The following is a 27,988-nucleotide window of genomic DNA, read 5'->3' on the forward strand; positions in this document are numbered from 1 at the left end:
TTTTAGTGTAACTGAAGAGATGATAACACAAATCTAAAATCATGCGGTAATACAGTATGAATGACTGCTTCCTTGATCAATTCAAAATTGGCTTGGTCTGGCTTAGCAGACTGGGTGGTTTTCAGATTCTCAAAAATAGCTTCGTGCTGCGTTTCCAGTAGAATGAAATAGAGTGTCCTTCAAGCTGAAGTTGACTTCTGATGATCCATGTTTAGGGTGTGTATATGTATGTGTTTGTGTGTGTGTGTGCGTGTGAGGAATACAAAAGAAACTTGTGCCTTCTTCCAGATTCTTTTTATTATTTTTTGTATATAGATGCTCAAATCACTCCCAAATTCCAACTGTGGAGAATAGCAAGATTTCACAAATTCATGAACACTAGATTCTTTTCTATGAACCCCAAATACTGGAGCCTTTTTGGAACTGCTGAAAGGATTGTGTTGCAGACTGGAGTTAGATGATGTTGTATCCCTGCTCCTCTGTTGAGAGAGGGCTGTTTAGTTGACATAGATGGCCAAAATTGAACAGTTCTCTCTCAACAGAGTGGGAGGGATACAACATCATCTATCTTCATTCTACAACACAGTCCTTTCAGCAGTTCCAAGAAGGCTCCACTCCCATTTGCACTACTCAGGTGACCATGAGGCCACAGATAAACCTCCAGGTGGCCTCAACGACTCTCTAAAAGAATGCAAATGACCAGCTGTCTGCAAGGAGTATAAATCCCTCCATTCCCCACCATCCAGTCAGAACTGAAGAAACTTCTTGCATGTGAAGTGAAATGTCTTCAAAGAAAAACAAGAAAGTCCATTTGCCTCATGAAAAATAACTATGACCTGAATGACCGACACTCTCCATAGAAAATAAAATATGTTAATACACAAAAATAAACCAAACATTTATTATTCTAATGTATTTCAAAGATATTGCCAGGATATATTCAGCATTAACTATATGGTGAATTCAGATTGTTTTTAAAGTCCGAATCACATTTGGTTGTGTATTGCAGTTAATAGCACAGGAGGCAATTCCATTATACATAAAGCTTTTCATAGCTCATTTTCCAGATGGAGGGATTTCAGATAAACTTTTCCAATGTGACTGGTAATTACAGATGAGGTTTCTTCTTTCCAGTGAATGAAGTTTGTGTACTGTATTAAGTATGAACTTAATCCTAGAAACCATAATTAAAAGGAGAATTAGCTTTGTCTCAATATAAAATACATAAATTATTAATTTACACACACACACACACACATTTCTTTATATACATTTATGCATATGAAATACTAACAGATTCCTTTCTTTACTGTTCCTTTGTACTTTTTGCTAACTATCTGTATTGTGACAAAAGCCATGGTGATACTAATAATTATAGATACTATTTTAATTCCACTGAAATGGAATATTTTAACATCCCTTGTTAAAATTGGATTCCAGATATTGTAAGTTATATGGAAGAACATAGAGTTTTTCAAGCCAGTGGTGGGATTCAGCCGGTTCGCACCAGTTCGGCAGAACCAGTAGCTATTTTTTTGTTGTCCAGGCCCAGAATGGACTTCCAGAAGCAGCATCCACACAGAGAACTGGTTGTTCACATATTTGAATCCCACCACTATTTCAAGCTCCTCTCATTCCTCCTCTAAGTCTGTCCACAGCCATTTGTGTCATCTCTGCCTTAATCTATTTTCAATTGCTTATTCTTTACTTACTTTCACAGCAATCTGAATTGATGATGTTTTCTTACCTTTCTTTTTCCTTCAGCATTGTGTCTATCCAGGTAGGCTTGAATGCCTGCACCATAATCGGGATGAACATCAGTAAAGTTTTTCACCTAAATTGGCAAAGGAAGTTGAGATTATTTGTCTATTTTACTAATTCCTGTACTGATGAGAAGTCAGTTGCTATTGGCACAGAGATCTGAAATTTCAACACACCAGGAGTATTTACTTCAAATACTCTCATATGGCAAATGTACTATTTTTCAGATGAAAAGCTGAAAAATATTTTTATAAGAAAAATACTACTTATCTTTCTATTTATATCTGACAAAGTGGCATAGCCATAGGGACAGGGTACGGGATGGGAGGGGTTGGGATGGGATGGGATAGAATAGAATAGAATAGAATAGAATAGAATAGAATAGAATAGAATAGAATAGAATAGAATAGAATAGAATAGAATAGAATAGAATAGAATAGAATAGAATAGAATAGAATAGAATAGACCAGTGTGATTTGGCACACAGGGAATTTGTCTCTGGTGCAGACGTTCTCAGTGTACATGCAAAGCAACAGAATAATAACAATCATCATAATAATACAATAAGAGAGGGTGTAAAGAAGATAATAAGGATAATAATACTGCAGTCATGCTACATGCATTATATACATAAACTTGTAAATAGTAAACATATCTACATCTAATTTATCATAAGTGGTTTATTTTTCTACCGCTAGTGAAATATATTCAATACTAAAGTTAATCTGGACTGGAAACTGACAACTTACATTTTTATCAGTTTTCAAATTAAAATGTTGAAAAGTCTCCAATAGAAGAATTGCAAGGATTATTCAGAAGAAAACTTAATTGCGCGCAGTGCACCTTTAGAAGGATGAATCTTAGAACTGCAGTCCAACTCAATTACTACTGAAGCTATCCCAGAAAGATATCATGGTCGATAGTATTGAAGGCTGCCAAGGGGTCAAACAGAGCAAGACAGATGCACTACCCCCATCCCATTCCCACCGGAGATCATTAAAAAGTGACCAATGCTGTTTCCGTCCCATATCCAGGCCTGAACCTGACTTGGAAGGGTCTAGATCAGGAGTCCCAATCCCTGTTCAGAACTGTGCGGCGCAAGCAGTGCACGAGCATGCACAGCTCCACTTGCACAAGTGGCGAGCGCTCCTCCTCACACTGGAAGCTCCATTTGTGCAAGCAGCAGGTGCTTGTGCAGGAAGCTCCATCTGTATGAGCGACAGGCACCCACACCTGCCGTTTGCTCAAATGGAGCTGCACACATAAGCATGCATGCCCACTGTTTCTGTGGAACCATCCTCTCTCCCCACCCCCCCACCCCGCTAGTCCACAAAGCCAGAAAGGTAGGAGACGCCTGGTCTAGACAATCCATTTCATCCAGGAGCCTCTGTAGCTGCTCTGCGGGACCAGAAAATTCATCATTCAACAGTGTAGATGTTAACTGGCTTATCATCTGATTCCACCCAATTTTGCCATGGTTGTTCAGCAAATCATCCATGGTCATTAAAGCAAGACATCACACAACCATGACTTGTGACCTCCTGCTAGCTTCCCCGCTGATTCCATTTGTCAGAAGACCTCTGAGAAGATTGCAAATGTGATCACGTAGCTGCAGGACTGCCAAGGTCCCAGATCATGGTCATGGGATTCCAGGGATGTTGAGATGTCATAAGCCTGAAGACAGGTCATAGCTCATTTTTTTTGCTCCACTGTATAACTTTAAACAATAATTAAATGAATGGTCATTAAGCGAGGACTACCAAAAGCATCTTTATCCAGAATTGTATGCCAGCAGATGTGTAAGATCAAGAAAAGACATAGCTGCTTTAAGGGGTTATCAACAGATGATATCTGTGTACCCTGCATGCCTCAAATCCAATGTTGCCTCTTCAATTGGAATTGATGTACCACCTTGTGATGTATTACACTGTTACTTACAGCTCTCTTCTGGATGAAAAGCTGAGCATCCTTAAGATGGTTGGCAATGTTCTCACAAAGTCTCATGCGCTCTTCTTCATTCAGTACTTTGACAAAGAAGTCCCGTACCTCAATAAATAGTAAAAGCAAATGTTATGCGTATACCTTCTGCCACCTAACAGAAATCTTCTACAATTCCAATTTCATCAACAATATCAACCTCAGCTATGAAATACACGGGAATAAAGTAATGGCTATTTACCATTATCATGGAATTCTCTCTGCTGTTTGGAATGTGAAAAGTTCTGCCTTCTTTGAACCACCCCCAAATGCTCTAAATAATGCACTGAAAACTGACTGCCTCTTTAGCTAAAGCAACTCTCAGGACCACATCTTCATCAAGCAGCTTAACCTCCTACATCCTCAAATATTCCCTAATATTGCTTTGAAGACATTACAAATGTCTAATAATCAATGTACAATCAGTCACATAACAATCTTTTGAAATTACATCAGGAGCAGAACAGGTGCTTTGAGCCCGTCTAGCACATTTGGCTATCAGGAACTGCCATACCGCATCTCCACCATGACACATAACTGCCCTTTTAGGTTCTTAGCAACCATCTTGCCTTTATGACTTGTTACAGCATCTCACAGTTCTGATTTGTGATAGTGTTTGCTGGTTACTGGCAAAAAACACTCTTTTTTAAAAAATAGGTTCACTTAATAGCTGTGGATTCATTTAATGACCACAATGATTTGTTTAATAACTGTCACAAAAATGTTGTAAAATCGGGGCCCATTCATGAGAGTGCCTTGACTTACGACTGTAAATCCAGTCCCAATTGTATTCGTGAGCCCAGGATTACTTCTAAATATGTTTTATAAATGGGAAGTGGGTGGACATTTTTGAATGATCTGCAGTACAGAGGGCTGGCACATTATAGTAATTTTGGCCAAACCAGGAAAAATAGCTTACTGGACTGACTCCAAGAGACCCAATAATCTCACTTTTATACATGGATCCACTTGTGAAGAAAATCGAATAACAAAAGGCGAGAGCAAACAGGAAACCAAAACTTAATTACTTGAGGATAGAATTATATCAACCAAGGGCTCTCAACTTTTTGTTTTAAATTGGGTGCTTGGACGACGTACAAAGAGAATATTGATGATAAATTTACCTTCTAACAAAGAGAGAGAAAAAGAAATACTATGCCTAGAGACATTTCCAAAATAAAACATAGGAGGTTCTCAATTTACGACCACAATTGAGCTCAAAATTTATCATGGTAAGTGAGATGGTTGTTAAGTGAGTTTTGCCCACCATTTAGGACCTTTCTTGCCATATTTGCTAAATGAATCACTGCAGTTGTTAAGTTAGAAACAAAGTTGTTAAGTGAATCTAGCTTCCCCATTGACTTTGCTGGTCAGAAGCTTGCAAATGTTGATCATATGACCCGGGGACACTGCAGCTGTCATAAATATGAACCAGTTGCCAAGCATCCGAATGTTGATTGTACATGATTATGGTATGCTGCAATGGTCGTAAATATGGAAAATGGTCATAAGTCACTTTTTTCAGTGCCATTGTAACTTTGAATGGTCACTAAATGAACAGTTGCAAGTTGAAGACCACCTGTAACAGGGCATTTCTAGTTTATTTACTTGAGAGACGTTATCCTCAACTGAACTATTAAAACGTTGTACATCTCCTGAGATAAATACACAGCTCTCCTTGAAAGCAGGCTGTTCCTCTGGGCCAGTAAAACTATTTGGGTAATAGTTTGGAGCACCACCTAAGGGAAAAAAAATATAATATATTAGAAGCAGGACAAAAGCAGCAAATAATGCAGGAGGATTAGCTCTGCAAGCATATCACCCATGCCTTACAGCCAAAATTTTGTTTTTTCAAGCTAATGGAATTTCTACAATCCCTTTTCAGAGAACTGGATTCCTTGAGACTAAGGCTATTCTTAGCTGCTTCCAATTCCCAAACCAAACCAACAAAAAACTATTTAGGGCTTTGATTCTCTGTTCCTGTAAATATCTTGATAATGTAAGAAAAAAAAAGCTTGAAGGTAAAATTACTGTACATATATTTGTAATATTAATTGACTCACAACCATATTGTAATGGCTATTAAAAATATTGTAATATTTTGGGTCTATTCATTTGCTTCAGTAGTAATAAAAATAATGAATTCATTTATGATGCTAACTTTTGGCTCGCTTTAGAATCGCTTGTGGGGTAAACATCAATGAATGTCTCAGATAAATGCTAAATCGGAGGTGGGGAGGCTGGAGGCTCTGAAACCTCTTCTGACGTTCTCTGCCTTTGACATATAACCTTATTTCAGTTATATAACAGTTGAGATGAAAAGCACGTAACTGCAGTGTAAGCCTAAACTTTTTAAACTTCAGTACCCACCCACTCTGCTCCCCCAAAATGTGCATGTGTCTACTGTATATGTGTGGGTCCACGCCCATATGGCTGGATGAGGGAGGGAGAGATAGACAGACAGACAGACAGACAGACAGACAGATCCATCAATGGTGCTGGACTCTAACCCACCAAAAGTGTTTTTGTCATGTAATTTTTGAATTCTTGAATGAGATCCCATTCTTGTATTTCAACTCTAGGATAAGTCTGACATCTCAGAAATTTCTTTTTAAAATGTTACCGCTTTAGCAGGCAGTCCTCAACTTACCACTGGTTGTTTAACAATCATTCGAAGTTACAACAGCCGTGGAAAAGATGTTTTGCAGCCTACAAAGACTTTCAGCCACTGTAAAATGTTGTGCCATTTCCCCCCCTCCCCCGTTATCTCGATCTGGGTGCTTGGCAACCTGTGTACCCTAACAGTTGCTAAGCCCCTTGCAATCATGTCACCACCATTTGTAAACCTCTCCTGTTGGCTTCCCCAGAAGGTCAATGGGGAAACCGGTAGGGAAGGTTGCAAGCTGCTGCCACCTGCTGACAGGACTTTTGCAGAGTGCAAAACTCAGATTTTGAAGTTCATATAATATGCTTAACCGAACTTTCTACATTCTAGTATACTTCAGGAATCTCTAACCTTCTTGAAACAATAGATACATTTGAATTTTTGAAAGCATAACAGAAATTTGTTAAAATGGTTCTTTAAGTATGATCATAAAACATGTTTTAAAAGCCTATATAAAGTGTAAAGCAGTGCCGGAAAAAAGAACCATGTTTTCTTTGCAAGATACTAGCTTTCCATTATCTGTTATTTGTGTCTACATAAAATAAATATATGTGTTATGACCCAGACGGTCAAGGCAAGGAAGGCCTCTAGAGAATCCTTTATTTTGTTCAACAAATGTTCCAGCAAAGGGCCCTCCAACAACCAGTAAGGCTCCACTCCCATGCTACCCTGGAGGCAGCCACCCTCAGTCCCCCAAACAACAGCCCCTATAGTACAAATAAAGCCCACATAGTAGGAGCACGCTCACAGGGCAAGGTCCAAGGTTCAAAGTCCAGTCCACAAGGAAGAGTCCAGGCACAAGACAATGGCAGTCCTCAGGGCAAAGAAAAGATCCAAGGCAAGAAGCAGTTCCAAAGCCTAATGAAGCAAAGGCCAAAGCAGTCCACAAGAGAAGGGCTAGGTCCAAGACAAAAAGGCAAAGAGCAATCTTCCAAGTGAGGCAAGGCAAACTGCAACAGGTATGAGTCGAAGCCAGGAGAGTGTAAGCCAAAGCAAACAATTGTTCCTGGCAAGAACTAACCCCCCCCATGGCTTCTCCTCAAGTTACTCCCCTCCAGGTCTTCCTTGTGAGGAGGTGGTGAGGCAATCTCCTCCTGAGTTGCCTTGCAGCCCTTCTCTGGGCTTGCCTACACTCCACTCTCCTTGCCCTTGGATTGAGTGGAGGAGGCAACTGTTCCTCATCAGAGGAGAACTGCTGCCTATCAGCACCACCACCGGTTAGCAGCCAATCCTCCCCTGTGTCTGTGCAAGCAGGCAACTGTCCGTCTGGTTGAACACCTCCCCCAACCCCTGAGAGGCCCAGGACAGCATTTTCTTTGACAGCCTCTGATCTCTCCAAACATGCCAAACTAGAAGTGCCATCCCTGTCGGATGGTCCCAGTTCCAACTCTTCCTCCTTCTTTGAACTGGGCTCCGATGGGGCCATGGCGGTATGTTAGACACAAAGTTAAGCTGTGGTGTCAATGTAAATGAAGAAAAAAGCAGCTGCAAATGTTACTCTAAATTACCGGCATAGCCTAGCTTCCAAATGTTATTTTCAGATTTACCCTGGTTGTCAGAAACACACATAGGTCCATCTCTCTGATAATTGGCCACCCTAGTTCGGTATGGACAATTTACAGGAATCTGAAGGTAGTTGGGTCCCAGACGGTGTCCATGGGTATCTCGATATGACAAAAGACGACCCTAGAAAAATATATCACAGAGGTAAAAGTGAGGAAGCGGACAGTTTCCCCCCCCCCCCCCCGGTTTTTCTCATCACTGCCTGTATCATCACTGCTTTTGAAAGACTATTGCTGATCCTACTCTACAGGAAGGAAAAATCTTGATTTCAGAGGACCCAAAAACATGGCCCAGAAGCAAACCTGTAGATTCAGGTCAAGAGTATCTATTTAATATAGCAGAAAGTGGGAACAAAATTAGAAGGAAGTCTTTGATGCTTTCTTTAGTATCCCTCAGACTCTTTCTTTTCTTTAATTACTTTATAATCTAAATCCTTTAATTAATGGTGTAATTAAATAAGAAATCTACAATCTTTCATCTTAGTAACTATATCTGGAATGGGGATCTTATGCTAACCAAACAACTTCCTTGTGTCAAGCTCTGCTAATACCTGAGGTGCAAATAATGAATGGTGTTCTTTTTACCAATTGCTTTTATATTCAGAGGTGGGAACAAACATCCCAACACACCACAAAAATAAAAACATGGGATAAAGAACAAAACTTCTAATACCAAACAGACTGATGTTAACATGTTTTCATTTTTGTAAAAATAACCTTATTGAGAAACTGAGTTCCTAGTCTCGCAATTAAATGAATAGGTGAAAAAAAAATCTATTCTGGTTACCTGTAACATTTTATCAGGGCTAGGTTCAATTCCTGGAGGCATGTTGCTTGGATCAAAGGCCAGTTGTTCCACTTCAGAAAAATAATTGACGGGATTTTGGTTTAAGACAATTTTTCCCACAGGAATGAGAGGATAATCTTTGTGAGGCCAAACCTGGAAAATATGACCAAGATGTTTTATTTTTATATCTAGCTTGGACTTGCACAATATAGAAATGTATTTTTTCTACTCTGTGCTGTATACAGGAGAAAAGGTCACAAAAAATACTCGCCTTTGTTACATCAAAAGGATTAAATGGAAACCATTCAGCTTGTTCAAATGTCATAATTTGAATATAGAAAGTCCAAGAGGGGAAATTTCCATTAGCAATTGAATTGTAAAGATCACGCAGGCCATAATCCGGATCTTCGGAAGCCAATCTTTCAGCATCTTTGACAGGGAGGTTTTTAATTCCTTGATCAGTCTAAAAATATTGAAGTGCAATGTTAATTAGTAATTTGCTAGCAAAAATTACTAAATGTAATTATAAATCTATGTCCAAAGATACATTGTGAAATTATGTGTGCAGTACTATGCGTGGAAGGAGTAAACAACAATTACTAAATGTAAAAATATTTATTCTTATACACGCCTCAACCGATTAGGTCATCATCACAAGCAGTGTGGTGGCCTAATGATGAAGACACTCGCCCAGCACTCAGAAGGTTGAGAGTTCAATCCTAGGTAATGGCAGATGTCTCTCTCTTTAGGGCATAAAGAAAAAATGTCTGCTGCCAACTCCATATAGGAGTCAGGAAGGACAGTAAATGCTCAGCTCCATCCATTCATCCCGACCAGTAGCAGCAATCTGTGTTAAAACAGAATTCAGTTTAAAAATGAAAATGTGCTGTTAGAGAATGTTTATAAAGCTGCTATACAAGAAATAAATCTAGGTCCAAGGATGTATTGTGAAATTATATGTAGGAAAAACAGTATTATGGATGGAAAGGGTAAAATTTTCCAATGTTATAAAGGAAAATAGAAGATTTTTGCTAAAAATAATATTGTTATTATTTAAAAATAAGAACAGATATTAATGCAATTGGCTTTGCCTAGAAATTAAGTGCATGGCTGATAAAAATTGAAAGAAATAAGTTACATGGAATCATATGGAGCAGTCAGGGACAGACTTTTGATGGCTCAACATTGAAGAGAAAATAGTAACAGTAGGCCATATTTACCTTTACATGAAATTTGCAGTATACTGCATTGTCATAAGCATTGACTAGCTTAAAAGTATGTGACCCATAGCCATTCATGTGGCGATGCCCATCTGGAATGCCACGATCGCTGAACAGGATTGATACCTAAATGAGCCGAAACAATGTACATAGCCATCTTTAATGAGAACACAGAGGTCGGATTCCATTGAACAGCTGTCTCTTCCTGCATAAACTGTGTATTCCAATTGTATTCTATACTTCATGCATATTCCCATCCAGCCCTGCCCAATATCTAGAATGTCACCTTGCAGTTTCATGACATTCATTCAAGAAACAAGAATAATTAATGCTCCTTTTAGAGAATGCCTTGTTTCCTTTTAGCATATTCAGAGGAAAAACAGTGTCTGCATCAGCAAGACATTAAGGGAAGAAACAATTTTTAAAAAGTCTTAAACTGGGCTAGCTTTATTTATGAAAAAAACTTTTAGCTGCTTTTTTCTGTTATGAAATTTTTATTGATTTTGCAAATACAAGGTAGCAACAGATAAATAAAAACAGGTGTTCTGCACCATAATTTATACACACTGTATGCATATTTCTACGTTCATATTTCTACTGGCAAAGACAAACACATGAATTTCAAGAAATTCTAGACACTACCCTATCCTTCCCTTCACGTTTGCAAGAGCAGAACCACAACAAGAATTGGCTTTTTGGCTTTTATCTAAAAAATGAAGATGCCATAGAAACTAAACCCAATTCTCTTCTCTCTTGATAACTTTTTTTATGATGAGAAATGTAATTTAATATAGCAAGATAACAAGAATCCAGTCTTTAATTTGTATCTCCTGGTCTTTGCCATTTTCTATGAGCTAAAGATGAAGAACAGAGGGCTTAAATGAAACAGACTAAAAGGAGGTAAAATCTTACCTGGTGTAGAGATTCAGGTCGAAGACTCCAGAAGTCCCATGCCATGTTTGGATCTTTCAGATGTGTCTGTGGATTCCTCTTTTGGGTATGGATAAAAGAGGGAAACTAACAGAATACAAAAACAAAGAATTAATTAAAATGAACCTTGGCCCTAACAAGATAGACACTACCGAATCATACCTCCCCAATAAACATTTTGAAGAATCACATCTATAATTTGAAAATATTACTGAACTAGCAAAAAGTAGTTTAACAATAGACAATTTTCTATTTTGGCTGACTTTAAACTGCCTGGAAGCTTTAAACTCCTGTAAAATTCTGGTTATTAAAAAAGAGTTAATAATTATTTTTCTGGATACAATTATAAGTGACAATGTTACCACATAACATATAACAACCTAAGTAATCTGAATGCAGGTTCAATAATGGCATATTTTCCCCATTTTACCTCGGATATTCAAGATGGACAAACTGGAATTCCTATTATTTATTTAGCATATGGCATATCATACATGAACTAGCAATATATATTAACATTTCAACTAGATTAGTAGAACCCAATAAAATATAAATGTTAAAAAGATCTATGTTCAAACATCAATGTCTAGGCCACCTAACCATCGAAGCACAGTGTTTATTTATATTTAAAAAACAGATACTGGACTGGTAGATGCCCTCAGCTTATAGCCGGTCATAATATGATCTACAGTTTGATGTGAGACCCCAAAGTCACACTGAAGAGATGATGCTATGTAGTAGTGGGATTCAGCCGGTTCATGCCAGTTTGGCAGAACCGATACCTAATTTTTTGTTGAGTTTGGCAAATTGGTTATGATAAATCTGTGTTTTCCAGAACTTGTCTGGTTTTCGTTCAACTTCCTTCCAGGTGGGGGAAAAAAAACCCTCCCCAAAAGTCCAAGAGAGGAGCAACGGAAACCAAATGGAGATGAGGTGCCTTCGATTACGTCAGCTGCCTGCCTGCCTCTTCCCTTTCACTCCCCTCCTGAGCCGGACTGCCATGCTACAGAGGATGAGCCTTACCTGGTCCCCCTCCGCCAGGGGGAAGTGACAGTGAAAGGCTCTGCCACCACTGCGCAACAGCCACATCTGCTGCTGGAGGGGCTTTCTTCGGTCCCTGCTGCCTCCTTCTCCTCCAACTCCATGACCAGGGGGCCAAGCCTCCCCTGCTGCCTCCTTCCGCCCACCCTGGTATCCCTCTGCCAGCCCTCCATCACCACCACACTTTCTTGCCGCCCTGCATCGGCCTGTCTCTCCCTTCTCCATTCTGGAAATGGCAGCCCCATTTTCTGCTGCTTTCCTCCCAGCAGAAGGGAGGAAAGGAAATATGCTTTGTATGGAAGGATGCTACGGTAAGCTCCAGGAATGCCGGCTGGTGGCCCCCAGGGGGAGGTCCTTCTCTGTGGGCGCCCCGGACCGGTTGAGCTCCGGACGGTGCCCGATCTTCGCTCCTTCCGTCGCGATCTAAAGACATTCTTATTTGAACAAGCCGGCCTGGCCTGATGGGGGATGGGCGGGGTTTTTTATTGTTATTTTAATATTTGTATTTACTGTTTTTAGTGGGCATATATTTAATCCTTTTTAACTTTTGTATCTCTGTATTTTTTATGCTTGCCCTGTTCACCGCCCTGAGTCCTTCGGGAGAAGGGCGGTATATAAATAAAATTATTATTATTATTATTATCAAGATAACAACTGAGAACCTATAAAATATAAAAGACACTTGTCAGAAGATGTTGTTTTAAATATACACAATCTTCTTTTTATTTACTTTTTCGGTTCCCACAAATCATAAATATTAATTATGTTCCAATTTACCAGCATTGGATCTCTAATGAAGAAGATGGGAGTGTTGTTCCCTACAAGATCCCAATTTCCATCTTCAGTATAGAATTTCATTGCAAAGCCTCGAGGATCACGCACTGTGTCAGCTGAGCCAGATTCTCCAGCTTAAAAAAAATAAAAAATTCCCATGATTAAATTCTATGCACACAGTCTAATACCTTGACCAACTTTTTTTTATGTATTTACTTACTGTGGCATCTATAATCCATATGGTTATTTAAGAGAGAAAGAGCAGAAATAAAATTGGACAGAAGTAATTTAAAGTTCAGAGGATGGCGGAAGGCTAGGAAGAGATGGCTTAAATAAATGGAAAAATTACTTGCAAATTATCTTTTAAATTCAAATAATTTAATGTGTTCAGTGACTACATGTAGAAAAAGCACTTATGAAATACTTGTCAAATTTACATCTTGGTTTCATTGCTTTAAATTTATTGGAGATGCCCATTCAGCAGACTCTGGACAGCTTAGAAAATATAATACTAAATTAAAACAATTAAAAACATAGAATAAAACAAGGCAATACAAATTAAAAACCAATAATTTCAATCAAACTGTCAAATAATGTTATAAAATATATGTCATTATTCTTTCAGATACACGCAGACATAAATATCCTTTAGAGAAAGAATATACTTGTATTTGGGGTGTTCATAAAACTTGCTCAAAAATACACATGCATTGATCCTTTCCTGCAGTAGCCTATTTAATAACATTCTATTAAAAATTTAGAAAAATATAAAGAATCAACATTTCATATTGAAGGTGTTATTTATTAAATGACATTGCCCAGTATCAATTAAAAACAGCACATAAATATCCACTGAAATAGATTAAAATGTGTTACACACACATACACATATTCAGTGAAACTCCTTTATATATGAAGTAAATAAATAACATACACTGAAAGTCTACAAGATCCTTACCAACAGTTGAAAACCGAATAGCCATTGGCGTTCTTTTGCCTATGTGCTCAAATATCTTTGCCTTGCAGTATGTGGTGATATCATGAGTCACTTCAAAATAGCCAAATGCTCCTGAAAAATTAAAAGGAGTTACTCTCTTAAAATGAAAAAGATTATTCCAAAGTCCGTAGATTTGGAAAGAATATTAGTTATGGTGGAAGAAATATTATCGGGGGTTCACATGTACACATTTTATGCTTTTTTGGAAATGTTTATTGTTACTGTAAATATAGCAGCTCCCTTTAATGAAGAATCTCTGATTCAACAAAGGATGCTGCTATCAAAAAGGAAGAAATCAACTTTCACTCATTTTGCCTTCTTTTCCCATTCTCATACTAACACTTGATCCTTAGCCATTGCACACAAATGTTTTTTTACAGACTGAACAATGGTAATTTCTAAATAGTTTTACCTGTAGCATATCATTCTTAATTAGATTAGATTTGTATGTAGAAAGGGTGTATTACATGCAAAAAAAAAGATTCTAAATTAAATATGCTTAGATCAATATGAACCTCTGAATGATAAATACATTTCCAGAGCAATAAATGCAAATAATTTTTCCTCTGGACAATACAATATTTCTGGATTTTCTTTTAAAAATTCTGAGAAAATATTATGAGTCAACCAATAGTTGACAAGTAAACTAGGTTAATAGGTGCTCAATACATATGACACAACTAAGCAAGGATTCAGTAGAATAAATCATGATTTATAAATAATGCAGTATTATAGAACAAAGTGGAAAAAATATAAAAAGATCTCTTTTTCCAACATTACAGAAAGTCAATCTGATTCTAATATTTCCTGGTTACTTCTGTTCACAAATCTATGATCCATAAAACAGATTAGTTAATCACAATTTTAATGTTTCAAACTTTTAAAGAAAAAATGTTAAATGTTATTAAATTGTATCAATTAGCAAAATAAGACCAGCAAAGATAAATAAAAGTAAGAGAAAAACATAAGTTTAAACTGCCACAAATGGATAGATTATATATAATTCAAACTCCAATGAAGAAAAGCAGTGGCAAAAATAAATATTGCATTGACTAGCGTTGGTTGCCTCTCAGACTACTGTATAAGCATCACAGAAAGATTCCTGAATAAATTGATTAAGAGCATAAGAGGCACAGAAACAATGCAAATTCGAAAACTAACCGGCTCCTTTGGCATGGACAACTCTCTCGGGAATCCTCTCTTGGTCAAAGTGTGCTATTTCATCACCGAAAACCACATCCTGAACCAGAAGTGGGCCTCGTGGACCAACAGTCAGGACATTCAGCTTGTCTCCCACTGGGATTCCTGCTCCTGTGGTTAAGGAATCGGCTTCCTAGGTTCAAAACAAGAATCACAATTATAACAATAAAAACTTCCACAACTTTTTTGTGGTCACTGGAAAGCAATCCCAGGTTAATTTGACAAACAAAATCTGTCTGTCTGTCATCTGTAGCTTCAGGAAAATTGGAGACATTAATTCATAATATAAATTAAGAGATTAGCTATATATCAAGAAAATTTAAAGTTGGCTAGTGGTAAAACACAGAAGAAGTGTCTGGTGCAAGAAAGCATAAGCCAGGAGATAGTTCAAAAGCACTGAGAGATTATTCCATGCAATCTATATACAACAATCTGATCTACTAATGGTCAAAGCAAATTGGCGACAGATAAGAGTCAATAGACTTCGTAGGTCTCTTCCAGCGGCATAAAGACTCTAGACTGATGTGCTTGACCCCGCCCTGAGGTTCAGCCTGGTCATCTCCTACAAGTAGATGGGTTTCCTATTGAGTGGTATATTTATAGAACTTTTGGTGCCAAAACTTTTCCAAGTATATAAAAGGATATTTGATAAGGGAATCTTATCACCTGAATTTAATCAGGCTTATGTTACAGTTATACCAAAAGCTGGTAAAGATCATATTCAGCATGCTAATGAATCACACCATCTCACTGATTAATGATAATACAAAATTTTAACAGCAGTGTTATAAATAGATTAAAATAAGTGATATGTTTTGTTATTAAAAATGAACAAACAAGATTTACAAAAACTAGCCAAGCACTATATATTAGACTAGTTATATCTAATAGACTTGAATAAAAATAAACGTGTAATGTTATCATTACCTAGATGTTGCAAAAGTCTTTGACAAAATACATAAACAGTACAAGTTTGCTGCACTAAAGAGATTGGGATTTCCTTTGGAATTTATAAAATAGATTAAGATATTATATATGTCCCCTACATCCAAAGTGAAGGTTAATGGCATGCTTTCTCCTACTTTTTCACTACTTAAAGCAGGGCTTTTCAACCGGTGGTATGTGTACCACTTGTGGTACTTTGCCACATGGCAGGTGGTACGCAACTGCTAGCCAAGTGTAGCAAGAGAGGGGAATGAACCTCAGTGAGCCAAGCCTGAGGGAGAGGGAAAGGCAGCTGTAGCTGCAGGACTTTATGGGCTGGCAGAAGCCCCAGGAGCCGGCAGGGCTCCAGATAATTGGCTCCAGCTGATTGGCACTTCCGGAAGCAGCTTGGAGCTGGAGGTGAACTGAAGAAAAAGGGTAGGGGAAGAGAGGAGAGGCTATAAAAGAACGTGGTTTGGGTGGGGGAAGGGGAAAAAGACAAAAGGAAAGGTTTAATCTCTTTAAACAAATGTAATTATAGTTTTACCCCCTTTAATTGAGTCTGTCTGTGGTTTTTAGAAAGTTTTCTTTGAAGGTAAACTGGCTTAATTTAAAGCTAAAGCTTTTCGCAATTGCCGGAGCCTTTCTGTCTTGGATTGCAACATTGTGACACGTGACATGCCTGAGGCAGCTTAAAGAGAAAAAAAATGGAGTTTGTGTTTCTTTATTTTCTTGCTTTGTACTTGATTACTGTGTCTTTAAGGGTACAGGGAAGGGATTGGGGTGTGTGTGCATTCTTACTACACTGTGGAAGAGCTCAGAAGGGCCAACCAGCTAGCTCAGGAGTCTATAAACTTAGAAACTTTAAGACCTGTGGACTTCAACTCCAAGAATTCCTCAACCAGCCATGAGAGCTGAGGAATTCTGGGAGTTGAAGTCTACAAGTCTTAAAAGTGCCAAGTTTGAAGACCCCTTGAACTAGCTGGTAGTGGTACAATATTAATAAACATGGATAAATTCATCATACATTTGTCAGTGCAAAGGGAAAGTGATTCAGCAAAGGAACAGCCACCAAAGAAATTAAAACTGGTACTGTTTTTACTTTTTTCTACAGTTTGTAATAGTTTATTAGATTATAGAATAAAATACAAAAGTACAAAAGCAAATAGTAGGACACAGTGGGGAGGAAAAAAGGGGGGGAAGTGAGGGGGAGCAGGGGAAAAGAACAGACTTCCTCTGTTGCAGTAGAAGGAAGCATTAACATTGAACCTCAACTTTTTACTTTTCCATAACATCATAAACTAGCCATTTCTATAACAACAAATGAATCTAATTAGTAAAACCTCAAATCCCCCCTTGTTTTTAGTCATCAAGTTTTTGACACCTTGCCAAGCACTGGTGGTACTCAAATATTGTCATGTCCTAAAAGTGGTACAATCTGTGAAAAGGTTGAAAAGCCCTGACTTAGAGGACCTAAGCAAGATGTCCACGTTCACTTTTTTTTAAAAAATATCTGTGTGAAACCCTCTGGATTGGCTATTAGACAACATACCTGAACACAAATTGGTTTTATTTGAGAATAAAATTCTTTTGTTTAGTTCTAGACCTCCATCCCAGTGTTGATGGAAAAGAAAGAAGCCATTGGTAAAATTGCAGAATACTCTATTAATTGGTCCAAATCAGAATTGATACTTATAGACAAAAATGTGGTTACCTATTCACTTCAGGAATATCAATTCTGTATTTGTACCAAATACATTGAATATCTAGGTATATGTATACAAAAGATTAAACTCAGCAGCATGTAATATAAGGAAAATAGAACGTTCTCAAAATGAATATTATTCTCAGATTAATTAATATTCTGAATCCTAGTTTATATATCTGGAAATACTTTCAAAAAATAAATTCCTTGTTTCGAAAAATTCTTGATTCCAAGAATATCTTTACAGAAAATGCAATTACCAATTAGTGAGGAAGGATTTGGTTTTCTGAATTTGGAGCTATATCATTATGTTTACCTAATGTCAATTATTAAATAATGAAAGTCAACAACTGGTGTTAATTTTTTTGTTTAGGACAATTTTGGAACATACTGTACTTATGTAGCAACTTTGGCTAGGTGAACAGTATTGGGATATGAATATACTAAAATTCTACTATCTCTGGAAAAAAATTACATCAGAAAATTATGAAATGTCATATCTAATTAAAAAAAATATTGATCCTTTTTCCCATGCTAAATTACTTTATATGGAAACCCAATTTTAAAAATTTGGAAGAGGATGATATGGAACAATTGGATGGAAGTGGGATGTTGATTTCAGATCAATTGATAAATGAAGATGAATTTCTAACCCAGGGGTCTTCAAACTTGGCCCTTTTATGACTGGTGGACTTCAACTCCCAGAAAAGTCATAAAAGGGCCAAGTTTGAAGGCCACTGTTCTAACCTGTTCTGTGCTAAGAGATATCTGTCATCTACCAGATGTAACCGAAAGGCAAAATTTAAAGTTACAACATTTGTTAACAACATTGTTTGGACCAACAGCAATTTCAGCTTATGAGACACCTGATGTACTAGAACAGCTTGTTAAATCCTAAAGAATTCCTGGAAGCCAGGCACTCTAATAAATCTGCCACCAACAGGCATATAGATTAAACACCGAGGGTGGGGGGGAAGACAGGTGATCCAGATGTGCTGTGCAGCTGCCTGGTTTGTGGGAGGCTTGCGCAACGGCACCACCAGCAAATGGAGGCAGAGGCATGGGGAGGAGGCAGGCAATCCCTACACGCCACCTATTCCATCCCACTGTCTCTCGGCTTGCCCACGACCATGCCGGGGCAGGCAGCCACACAGTGCATTGGATCACCTCCCTCCCCCCCTGCCTCCCATGAGCCAGGTGAGCCAACCCTATTTTTAAGAGTTTTGTGAAACATTCAAAAGACTGAAAGTTTGTTTATAGGACAAAATGACTTCCCCAGTGCCCTAGAAAGTGGATTAACATACTGTGTTTCCCCAAAAGTAAGGCTTACCCTGAAAATAAGCCCTAGCTTGGTTTTGGAGGGTAGGTCTAATATAAGCCCTACCCCCAAAATAAGCCCTAGTTTTGGGATGAGGCACACACCTAAAAATCAAGCTAGGGCAGTGGTGATAGTGGAGCTGCCCCACCCACCCTGCACCCACTTACCTAGCAGCCAGGCCTCTCCTCACCAGCCCACTTTTGCAGTGTCTTCTGCAGCCAGGCCTGCATTTCTCAGTCACAGGCCTTTCTAGAAGGCCACTGTAGCCGAGAACTGAGCTATGGATTGAATCAATAGCTTGATACACGGCTGCAAAGGCCTTCCAGAAAGGCCTGACTGCGAAATGCTGGCCAGAATGCAGCTTGCAGAAGGAAGGTGTTCCTTCGGCTGCAGAAGAAGTGGACAGGCTGGGTGGGGCTGTCGGTGCCGGAGGTGAGTATAAAAGACATCCCCCCAAAATAAGACCTGGTGCCACTTTTGGAAGCAAAAAAAAAACAAGGTATATGCAGCAACATAATTAAGGTACAGGTGGTTTGCAACTTCAAACCATCCATTTAGTAACTGTTCAAAGTTACAATGGCATTGAAAAAAGTGACTTATGACCATTTTTCATACTTACAGCTGTTGCACGGTCACACAATCAAAATTCAAACACCTTGCAACAGGCTCATATTTATGTCTGTTGTGGTGCCACAGAGTCATGAGAAGACATTTTGCCACCTTCTGATAAACAAAATCAATGGAGAAGCCAGATTCACTTAACACCCATGTTAACTTAATAACTGCATTGGTTCACTTAACAACTGTGGGAAGAAAAGTCATAAAATGGGGCAAAACTCACTTAACAACTATCTCACTTAGGAATAAAATGCTGGGCTCCACTGTGGTCATAGGTTGAGGACCATATATCAAGCAATATGTACACAGAGAATCACTATGGGTTGAATGGATTATATATCCAGTTGTGCACTTCAGGCTCTTTCATTCCCAGCTCTCATTAAGAAAAAACAATATTCCCACACATCCAAATGCTTGACAAATCTTATGACTCTGCTACACATGTAAAAAAGCCATTAGTTATTTTCATAGGTAATTTCATATTTTATATTTTTGAATATGTTTCCCAGCATTTCAGTCTTGCCTTAAAGAAAAGACATTGTGGAATTTCAAATGAGAATTCTGCATTTGGTTTCATATCTTTGATGTCAAGTTTCTGACGTATGGGCTTTTCAAGTGACTCTGAGGCATTGTTTACCTTAAAAGTCCTTTATTAGCCTAATACACCTGCAAATGCTTGCTCAAGGAAGCTGGAATCTGAAATCTCCGCCCCTTGCACAATATATTAAAACACATTTCTCCACCTTTCTAATTTTGTCATTAATCATATTCTCCAATTAATTTGAAGAATCAATTTCCCTTCTGTTAGAAAATCTGCCAAGGTCTTATCTTCTTTAGTTAGAGATGGCCTTGAAGGTGCAATCCTACTCGTCCCCTCTCCCAACCTTAAACTAAATCTCTTAAAGCAATACACAAGTTTAACATATGAAATGGCTACTTCTTGATCTCTTGTCAAGCAATAACATTCGATGTTAGCAGCGTTGACATTTGATCATTCATACATCCTTGATTATTCATGGTGGACTAGGGAGGCATTTAGCAAGTGGTGATTTATCTAGGTATTCAATCCAACAAGTGTCAAACAGGATAATGCAATACATCCCACTCAAAGGGAAAGATAAGAAACAGGATCAATGAAATCCTACAGGAATTACTAACAAACTGGGATCTACTTTTTCATGTCAAGGAGTTATTCAGAAATTTATTCAGTTCAGAAACAATATGGATAAAGTTGTCTGGGTAACTTTAAGTAAGAAACTAAAGTAGTACTTTTTAATGGAGGCCAGAGACAGATACCAGATAAAATAACTATGCACAACAAGATTCTGGGATGATATATCCCAGTTCTCTTATATTGCAGCAGTGTGGAAATTAAAGTGTATCGAGTCAAATGTACAGAAGAATAGCACTAGCACTTAAACTTGTAAACTGTTTCACAGTGCTTCACAGCCCTTTCTAAGTAGTTTACAGAGTCAGCCTATTGCCCCCAACATTCTGGGTCCTCGTTTTACTGACCTCGGAAGGATGGAAGGCTAAGTCAGTCACTATGTATTAATGCATAGTTGCATGCTTCAGAGAAGTTTCATCATGAGACCACATAAAACAGAAAATATTCCCACACTTCCAAAACTCTTGATAAATCCATTTTGGTTTTGGTTTTTTAATGCTGTGCTGCATGGATAGGAAGGCCTTTAAATCAGCTTCCAAGGTGGCCTCAGGCCCCCACACAATATCAAAAATCTTTAAGACCTATTATGAAATTGTAATTTTTAAATATGAAAATTAGGGAATTTAACATATAAATGAGCAGAAAGTAATCAAATTAACTACTTTCAAATTTAGTGAAGTTTAAAAATATTAATGTAGAAGGAGTGATTTGATTTATTATGTCTTTATTAGAAAAGGCAGTACCCTTCTAGAATAAAGCAAGAAATCTAACCAAATCAGTTTTGTCCAAACCCTATTTACTAAATTTGTATTAATACATTTATCTAATTCTGGGTTTCAGAGCAATTTCACTTCTAAACTGTACAAAACAGGAACATTCCCACACTGCAAAGTGCTTGATAAATGTTTTAACTGTCATGTCTCTCCTACAAGCATCTGCAGTGAAATCATCATCCTGGAAAACACACAATTGTTATCATATCAGTAACCCCCAAAAAACAAAAACAAAAAGGCAGTAAACATTATTCTTTGCCTTGGCTATTTCTTATATTAATGAAGTGCTGAAATCTTGACATTGGGTTTCTTAGTTGCTTTGTTCACTTACCGGTATATAAAGCTGTAACAAAGTAATTAGAGAGGAGCCTAAGGATAAAGGATGTCAGTATATTAATTTATTAAGCCAACATTTGATTTGGGAGCAGGGCCAACATATTTAATTCAATGACTTGCAAGCTACCTTTGGGATGGTATAAGATAAACTCTAATGATGTTTTTAATTATATCAACCCACGTGATAACGTTTTTAACACACCCATTTAAGTTACCAGCATTTTTTAAATGTTTCTAAAAGGTCTATGCTGCAGGCAACCAGTCACTTCTTGAATATCAACTTCTTATTTTACCTTGTTTGTAATTTTTTTATCTATATAATTTACAAGCTTTTTCTCATGCAACGGAATCTCATAATTAAATTAAATGGGGTTGAATATGGATTACAAATCTTAATGTGTATTTATACTGCAGAGAAATAGCCCAGTGAGAGTGGATTTAATTTACATGCAATCACTTTGTTATTTTAGTGGCAATTAAGATATTCAGTGCAATTTTCAATTTAAATTGGCTTTTCTATTTAAAATTGTATTCTTTAACTACAATAACAAACAACATATTGCTTTAAAGCTAAATATAACAATCATATCAGGACTTTGAAGTCCATCAAAAACTCTTAGTGGACATTCTGGGTTCTAATTTTTCTAATAAAATCAAAGGGATTAATTACAAAACTTATCTCTCATTGCTCATTCCATATACATGCCAAGATACTAAACAGTTCTGTAATATTCATTCTATTAATCAAGTTTAATGTTTGATTAAGATTAACTCAAGTTTCATATTAAATCATGTCTCATATTTCTAAAAGCCCTTTATACTTATTTTTCATTAAAGCATGACATTAATGCTACTTGGAAAAATCAGTAATCAGGATGCCACTGTGAGCATAACCAGTAACAAAACATCCATATTGGTAATCCTTGCTTAACAATGGTAACTAGGACCAAAATTTCTGATGCTAAGCAATATAATCATTAAGCATGGAATCATATGAAGTTAGTGATGGAAATCCTGGCAATTTCCATTGCTGTTGTTATGCAAGGAAGACAGCTTGTTAAGCAAGGATATCCTCGTAAATTCTTACTGGCCTCCAACAAGCAAAGTCAATGGCGAAGGTGGCAGGAAGTTGCAAGTATCAGGTGGCTTGCAAGCAGGCCAATGGACAGGTAAGTGGCTGCCATGGAGTGGGAGCTGCTAGGGTTGTTTGCTGCCAGCTGAGGGAGAGTGTGCATGTGTCCAACGCAGCATGAGCATGGCAGGGCTAGGAGTGGATGCTGCTGGGTGTGGGATGGTACGTAGGTGGCTGGTGTGGCTAGGCTGGGAGTGGCTGCTGCCAGGTGTTGCAGAACAGCGTGAGAGGTGCTACAATGAAACTGCAAAAGCATGGCCAGGCCAGTTGCTGCAGAGTGCACAAGCAACTTGCAACTTTCTCTGCAACTGAGTTTGAGTTTGCTTCCGGGAAGTTGGCAGGAAATGGCAACCACGTGACTGCAGGACACTATAAATATCATAAGTGTAGGCTGGTTGCCACAGCCCCAGATGATGTATATGTGCATGCTGGCTGGAACTTTGAGAACATGTCATAAGTACCACTTGTTCAGTGCCATCATATCTTTGAATGGTTGCTCAATGAGTGGTTGTTAACTAGGAACTGATTGCCTGATTCAGGCAACTTCCAAGTATGAATTTGGGACAATAAATTTTCAATTGCAACAGCACCCTCCTACTCTAACTACTGTGACCATTTTCCCTGGAATTTCAAAAGTCTCTGAGACAGATTTTCTGATAAGAGATGAGAGATGGAATTAATCCCTTGAAGTTGTCTATCCACCTTTTCCACCATTTATCACAGAATATATATACAGATAAGTGCAAGCAAGCAGGTCATGAGTGTTAATCATATTAGTGCATTTCAGCACAATGTATAATCTTCATAATGAACTCATACTTAGTAAGTTCTATGTGCTGAAGCAATTACTGTGCTTTTACTAGATGAAAGCAACACTTGAAATAAATTTGAAACTTAATTGAATTCAAACCTTTAATAATACTATATGACTTTCTAGGCGTTATCTAATTATTTTCATCTGATTTAAAAGGATAACTTTGGCGGACTGAACTATCTTCCCAACCTCCACTGTTACGCCTACTCCAGATTTGCTCTGCAGATGACAGGCTAGGATGGGAGCAAAGGAGAAAACAGCCAAGGAAACTGATACAAATTGAAGATCAATCATGTACAACTTACTATACACAGACATATTTTGTACAATTTAGCTACAATTATAAAAACACTACAAATGTTTAAGCTGAAGAATCACCTGCTTGTATACTGGTTAGGTCTGTTAAATTATATATCAAAATCTTAAACGTTGCTTTAAAAGAAGCTGAAGGGAATATAAATGTCAACTTTACTGCATTTTAAACAAATGCATTCAACTGATAAAAAGAGAAATCAACTGTAATGCTTTGTATTCTATTTCAGAATCTTCAATCAAAATAGCTTAAAATAATTAATGAACCCATTATTTAATAACTGAGCTTCCTGGTTAATAAAAGAAAGAAAGAAAAAAAGAACAAAATTACTATTGTCATGTTGACTTTTCCTTAGATGTATTTATGCTTGCAGAGTTCTTCCATTCAATCATGTCAGATTAGTTTTCTTGGCAATGATTTTTCAGAAGTAGTTTGCCATTTGCCTGCTTCCTAGGACTCAGAGAGCGCAATTAGCCCAAGGTCACCCAGTGGGCTCTGTGCCCAAGGCAAGACTAGAATTCAAGTTCTCCCATTTCTACATGTTCTCCCTTAACCACTACACCAAACTGGCTTTCTTGCAGTTTATCACGTTGTATTAAAATAATTACCAGCAACGCAGAAACAGAAAACAGACTACTTGCTTCATCTTAGTTTGATTCTTAAAAGCATGATGAAAAGCACCATAAGTGGACTGAGGCTGCTTACTTCTATCTCAGCTTCTTCATTTATTCTAATGGCTAAAATTGAAATATATATTTCAGGTCAGAATAAAGCATATGGATTTGGGCAAATTTCAATTTATACTTGACCACCAGTACCTGTTAGATTGAAAGAAATCTTATTGCTCTTGGTACGGATGGATTGTACCAGGATCTGCATCTTTTGCTTGTAATACGGTACCGTAAATATCACATGCTGTATTTGACAGAATATGGCAGAAGTTGAGAAAGTATTTTCCTTCCTGATAAAGTTACTAGAAAAAGTGTAGTTGCAGGTAAGTGTTGTTTGTCCCAAAATATAGTAAACTAGATTAATTTGTAAGAAAAGGAAAATGTGTCACTTTTTTTTCCAGAGGTCCCTCAATAATCCACAACAGTTTGCTCTATTGCAAGGTTCTCCAAGCTTGGCAACTTTAAGACTTGTGAACATCAGCTTCCAGAATTCCACAGCCAGTTAAGTCAACAAGTCCTAAAGTTGTTGCCAAGTTTGGAGACCCTTGGTCTAGTGGCTAAGGCATCACGCTAGAAACCAGGAGACCAACCAGGACTTCTTGTCTCTTCTTAAGCATGAAAGACCAGCCAAACGACTTTTGGTCAGTCACACTCTCTAAATCCATCTCACCTCACAGGGTTGTTGTGGGGAAAATAGGAGAAGGAAGGAGTATTATTATTATTACAGCCAGATGTTTGGACTGGGTTTGGCATTTTTGTCTACCTATTGAGTCCTTACCAAGGACCTGGGATAGGCAAATGTGGATGTTTGATGTTACAGTTATTGTAGGATGGAAGCTATTTCCAGTAAGGCCACCTCTTGCAATTGACTGATGGCAAATTTGTCAATACCGATGGTGTTCAAGTGATGCTCCAGTTGTTTTGGGATCGCACCCAAGGCACCTATTACTATTGGTACTACCCTTGCTTGCCTTTTCCACAGTCGTTCTATTTCCATTTGTAGGTCTTTGTATTTTGTTATCTTCTCCAGTTATTTCTCTTCTATTCTGCTGTCTCCAGGCACTGTCACGTCCTTGTTGTATTTCTTTGTATTCTAGCTTGTTTGCATCTGATCTCAACTTGATCTTATTTTCCGGTCTAATATTCCATTTTTATGGTGACTGGCTTTTTTTCTTCTTTGTTGATTTTGCATCTCAGGTATTCAGCTATAACTGCAGCTGTGCTGTACATTGGTTGGTTTGTTTCTTGCAGTGAGTTGGTGCTTATACTTGATATTGTAGTATTTGCATCTTTAAACGCTTATGCTAGCTGTTTCTTTGGAACAAGCTTCAGTGCAGGCAACCTTATTCTGATGTTTTTGTGCTATTCTAGATGTTCAGTTATTCTTTGTTACAATTCTTTTATTTAGTTAGAGGACTTTGTTCTTCCTGAGGCAGAGGAGAGGGGGGCCTGGTTTCCAAATGAAAACAGTTGTGTATCTCTGCTGGATTCCTCTACTACTAACTCCCCCTGGTTTGCCTCTACATTCTGAGTTACTTCTGGCAAGTCTTTGATTTCTTTGCCCTGGGTGAACCTTTGCAGTTCTTCCAATTCTGCTTTTGTGAACATTTCATATTAAAAATCGACGTTGATCTGCTAGCCTCTCTTCTGTTATTTATGGATGTTGTTCTTTCCAGGACTGGTGCATTCATTTCAAATATCCTCTTCTTGTTGGATTTGATCTGTAATAACAGATCATTATTTCTTTGTTTTCAATCACTGTGTATTTGCGACTGGTAAACACCTTTTCTTCCAGATGTTCTGCAGCTGCTGGCCCTGGTTGCTCACCCAACAGTCCTGAGTCCTGTAGCCCATTTTTCACCAGATATTCAGGAACTCCAACATCTACAGACCTTGTTAACCCAGGCAACATCCGAGCTGGTATGGCTTTCTGACATTTATGTCTCACCATATTTTTTATGGGAGAGACATTGTCTGATTCCTCTGATGAGACCTGTCCACTATGGTTGAACCTCTGGCATAGCTCTCATCTTCCTCAGAGTACACAAGAACCACAAGATAGTGCCTCACTGGGGGATTATTACTAATAATAATTTAAATTTGCCACCTATCTCACTGTGGGGCTACTCTAGGAAGCTTACAATAATAAAAAGAAAGAAAATGAAAGGTTTCCAAAAAGAAGAAAAATAGAACAATTAAAAACACAATTAAAAACACACTAAGGAGAATACATTAATATGATAGCCAAAAAGCTAAACAGGTGGGATGCAGAGTGCAAGGAGAGGGGGAGTGGAGACTGTCATGAATCCAGCAGCCACCTTCACAGTGTAATTCTCCCATTTGGTCTATGGAGATTCCCAGTCCTACAGGTCATAGTTTGTTTTTCTTTGAAGACGTTTCGCTTCTCATCCAAGAAGCTTCTTGGATGAGAAGTGAAACATCTTCAAAGAAAAACAAGAAAGTCCAGTTGCCTCGTGAAAAAGCACCTTTGGAATATCCCATTTGGTCCTCAGGCCACTTGGCAGAGCCAGGTTGTATGCTTGTCCCCTTGAATTATTTATAAAACCAAGGTAGGATTAAAATAAGGGGGGGGGAAAGAAATTACTCTTTAGTCAGCCTTTAACTAATTGATATCTTTAGTTATACAAGTAAGAAACACACATTGCTTAACTATTGCCAAAAAAAAAAGGAAACATGAATATCCAAACCAGATCAAATCTTGAACAGACCCCGCATTACCCCTAGGATAAATTATTTCTGAAACTATTCCTTAGCCAGTCTCTCTTCCCCGAGACTGAACCTATTGCAATTCCCTGTTCCCAGTTATTAACCCCACAACTCCACTCCGTTTTTTCTGCTATCTGTTCTCCCATCAAAACACACAAAACACGCTTCTCTGATCCGGTAGCAGTATACTATACTACAGGGGTCTTCAAACTTGGCCCTTTTATGACTTGTGGACTTCAACTCCCAGAATTCCTCAGCCAGCAAAGCTGGCTGAGGAATTCTGGGAGTTGAAGTCCACAAGTCATAAAAGGGCCAAGTTTGAAGACCCCTGCTATACTACATCACGCTATTCCAGGTTCATGTCCTCTGCCCACCCCGGACCCCTTCCTGGATGCGCTGCCCGACAGACTTTCCTGGGGACGCTCCAGAAGCACAGACTCTGCCGGGACTGGGGGGGGGGGCGCGTCGGTACCTGGGAGCCCCGCTGCTCTTGCCAGCGCTTCAGCTGCTCCTTAGCGTAGTCTCGATTGCCGGCCATTTTGGGAGACTGGGAGACCCCGACCCTAAGAGAGATG

At 38.2% G+C, this 27,988-nt stretch overlaps 2 protein-coding genes across 3 annotated transcripts in view; one reads left to right on the forward strand and one right to left on the reverse strand.

Annotated features, from left to right (window-relative positions):
* Positions 1 to 24,079, forward strand: part of ELF5 (E74 like ETS transcription factor 5) — a 52,009-nt gene extending 27,930 nt beyond the window's left edge. Inside the window, exon 7 of the mRNA XM_083361456.1 lies at positions 23,859 to 24,079. Within this exon, the coding sequence (XP_083217582.1) occupies positions 23,859 to 23,877 (19 nt within the window). The 3' untranslated portion in view covers positions 23,878 to 24,079. The remainder of the gene's footprint in view (positions 1 to 23,858) is intronic.
* Positions 21 to 27,986, reverse strand: LOC310639638 (catalase-like). 2 transcript variants are annotated; one of them, XM_083361434.1, is made up of 13 exons: positions 27,886 to 27,986; positions 14,876 to 15,047; positions 13,676 to 13,786; positions 12,721 to 12,851; positions 10,885 to 10,989; positions 9,973 to 10,098; positions 9,024 to 9,215; positions 8,753 to 8,905; positions 7,951 to 8,089; positions 5,347 to 5,477; positions 3,700 to 3,807; positions 1,748 to 1,834; positions 21 to 1,174 (listed from the first exon to the last, which is right to left on the reverse strand). In XM_083361434.1, the coding sequence occupies exons 1-13, from the start codon at positions 27,949 to 27,951 to the stop codon at positions 1,169 to 1,171; spliced, it is 1,527 nt and encodes a 508-aa protein (XP_083217560.1). In that variant the 5' UTR covers positions 27,952 to 27,986; the 3' UTR covers positions 21 to 1,168. The 2 variants fall into 2 exon arrangements, with proteins under 2 accessions (XP_083217560.1, XP_083217559.1); XM_083361433.1 differs by lacking the exon at positions 21 to 1,174 and having other exon boundaries at positions 1,622 to 1,834.
* Between the last annotated feature and the right edge of the window lie 2 nt (positions 27,987 to 27,988).

The sequence above is a fragment of the Vipera ursinii genome, assembly GCF_947247035.1.
Source record: "Vipera ursinii genome assembly, chromosome: 1".
NCBI classification, from domain to species: domain Eukaryota; kingdom Metazoa; phylum Chordata; class Lepidosauria; order Squamata; family Viperidae; genus Vipera; species Vipera ursinii.

Bases quoted from the DNA above. Each gene is read 5' to 3' on its own strand.
- LOC310639638 (XM_083361433.1), bottom strand. From the start codon at position 27,951: ATGGCCGGCAATCGAGACTACGCTAAGGAGCAGCTGAAGCGCTGGCAA. The intron at 15,048-27,885 runs GTACCGACGCGC...TTTTGAACCTAG, and splicing joins AAGAGCAGCGGGGCTCCCAG to GAAGCCGATTCCTTAACCAC. The intron at 12,852-13,675 runs GTAAGGATCTTG...ATTTTTTTTAAG, and splicing joins TATTCGGTTTTCAACTGTTG to CTGGAGAATCTGGCTCAGCT.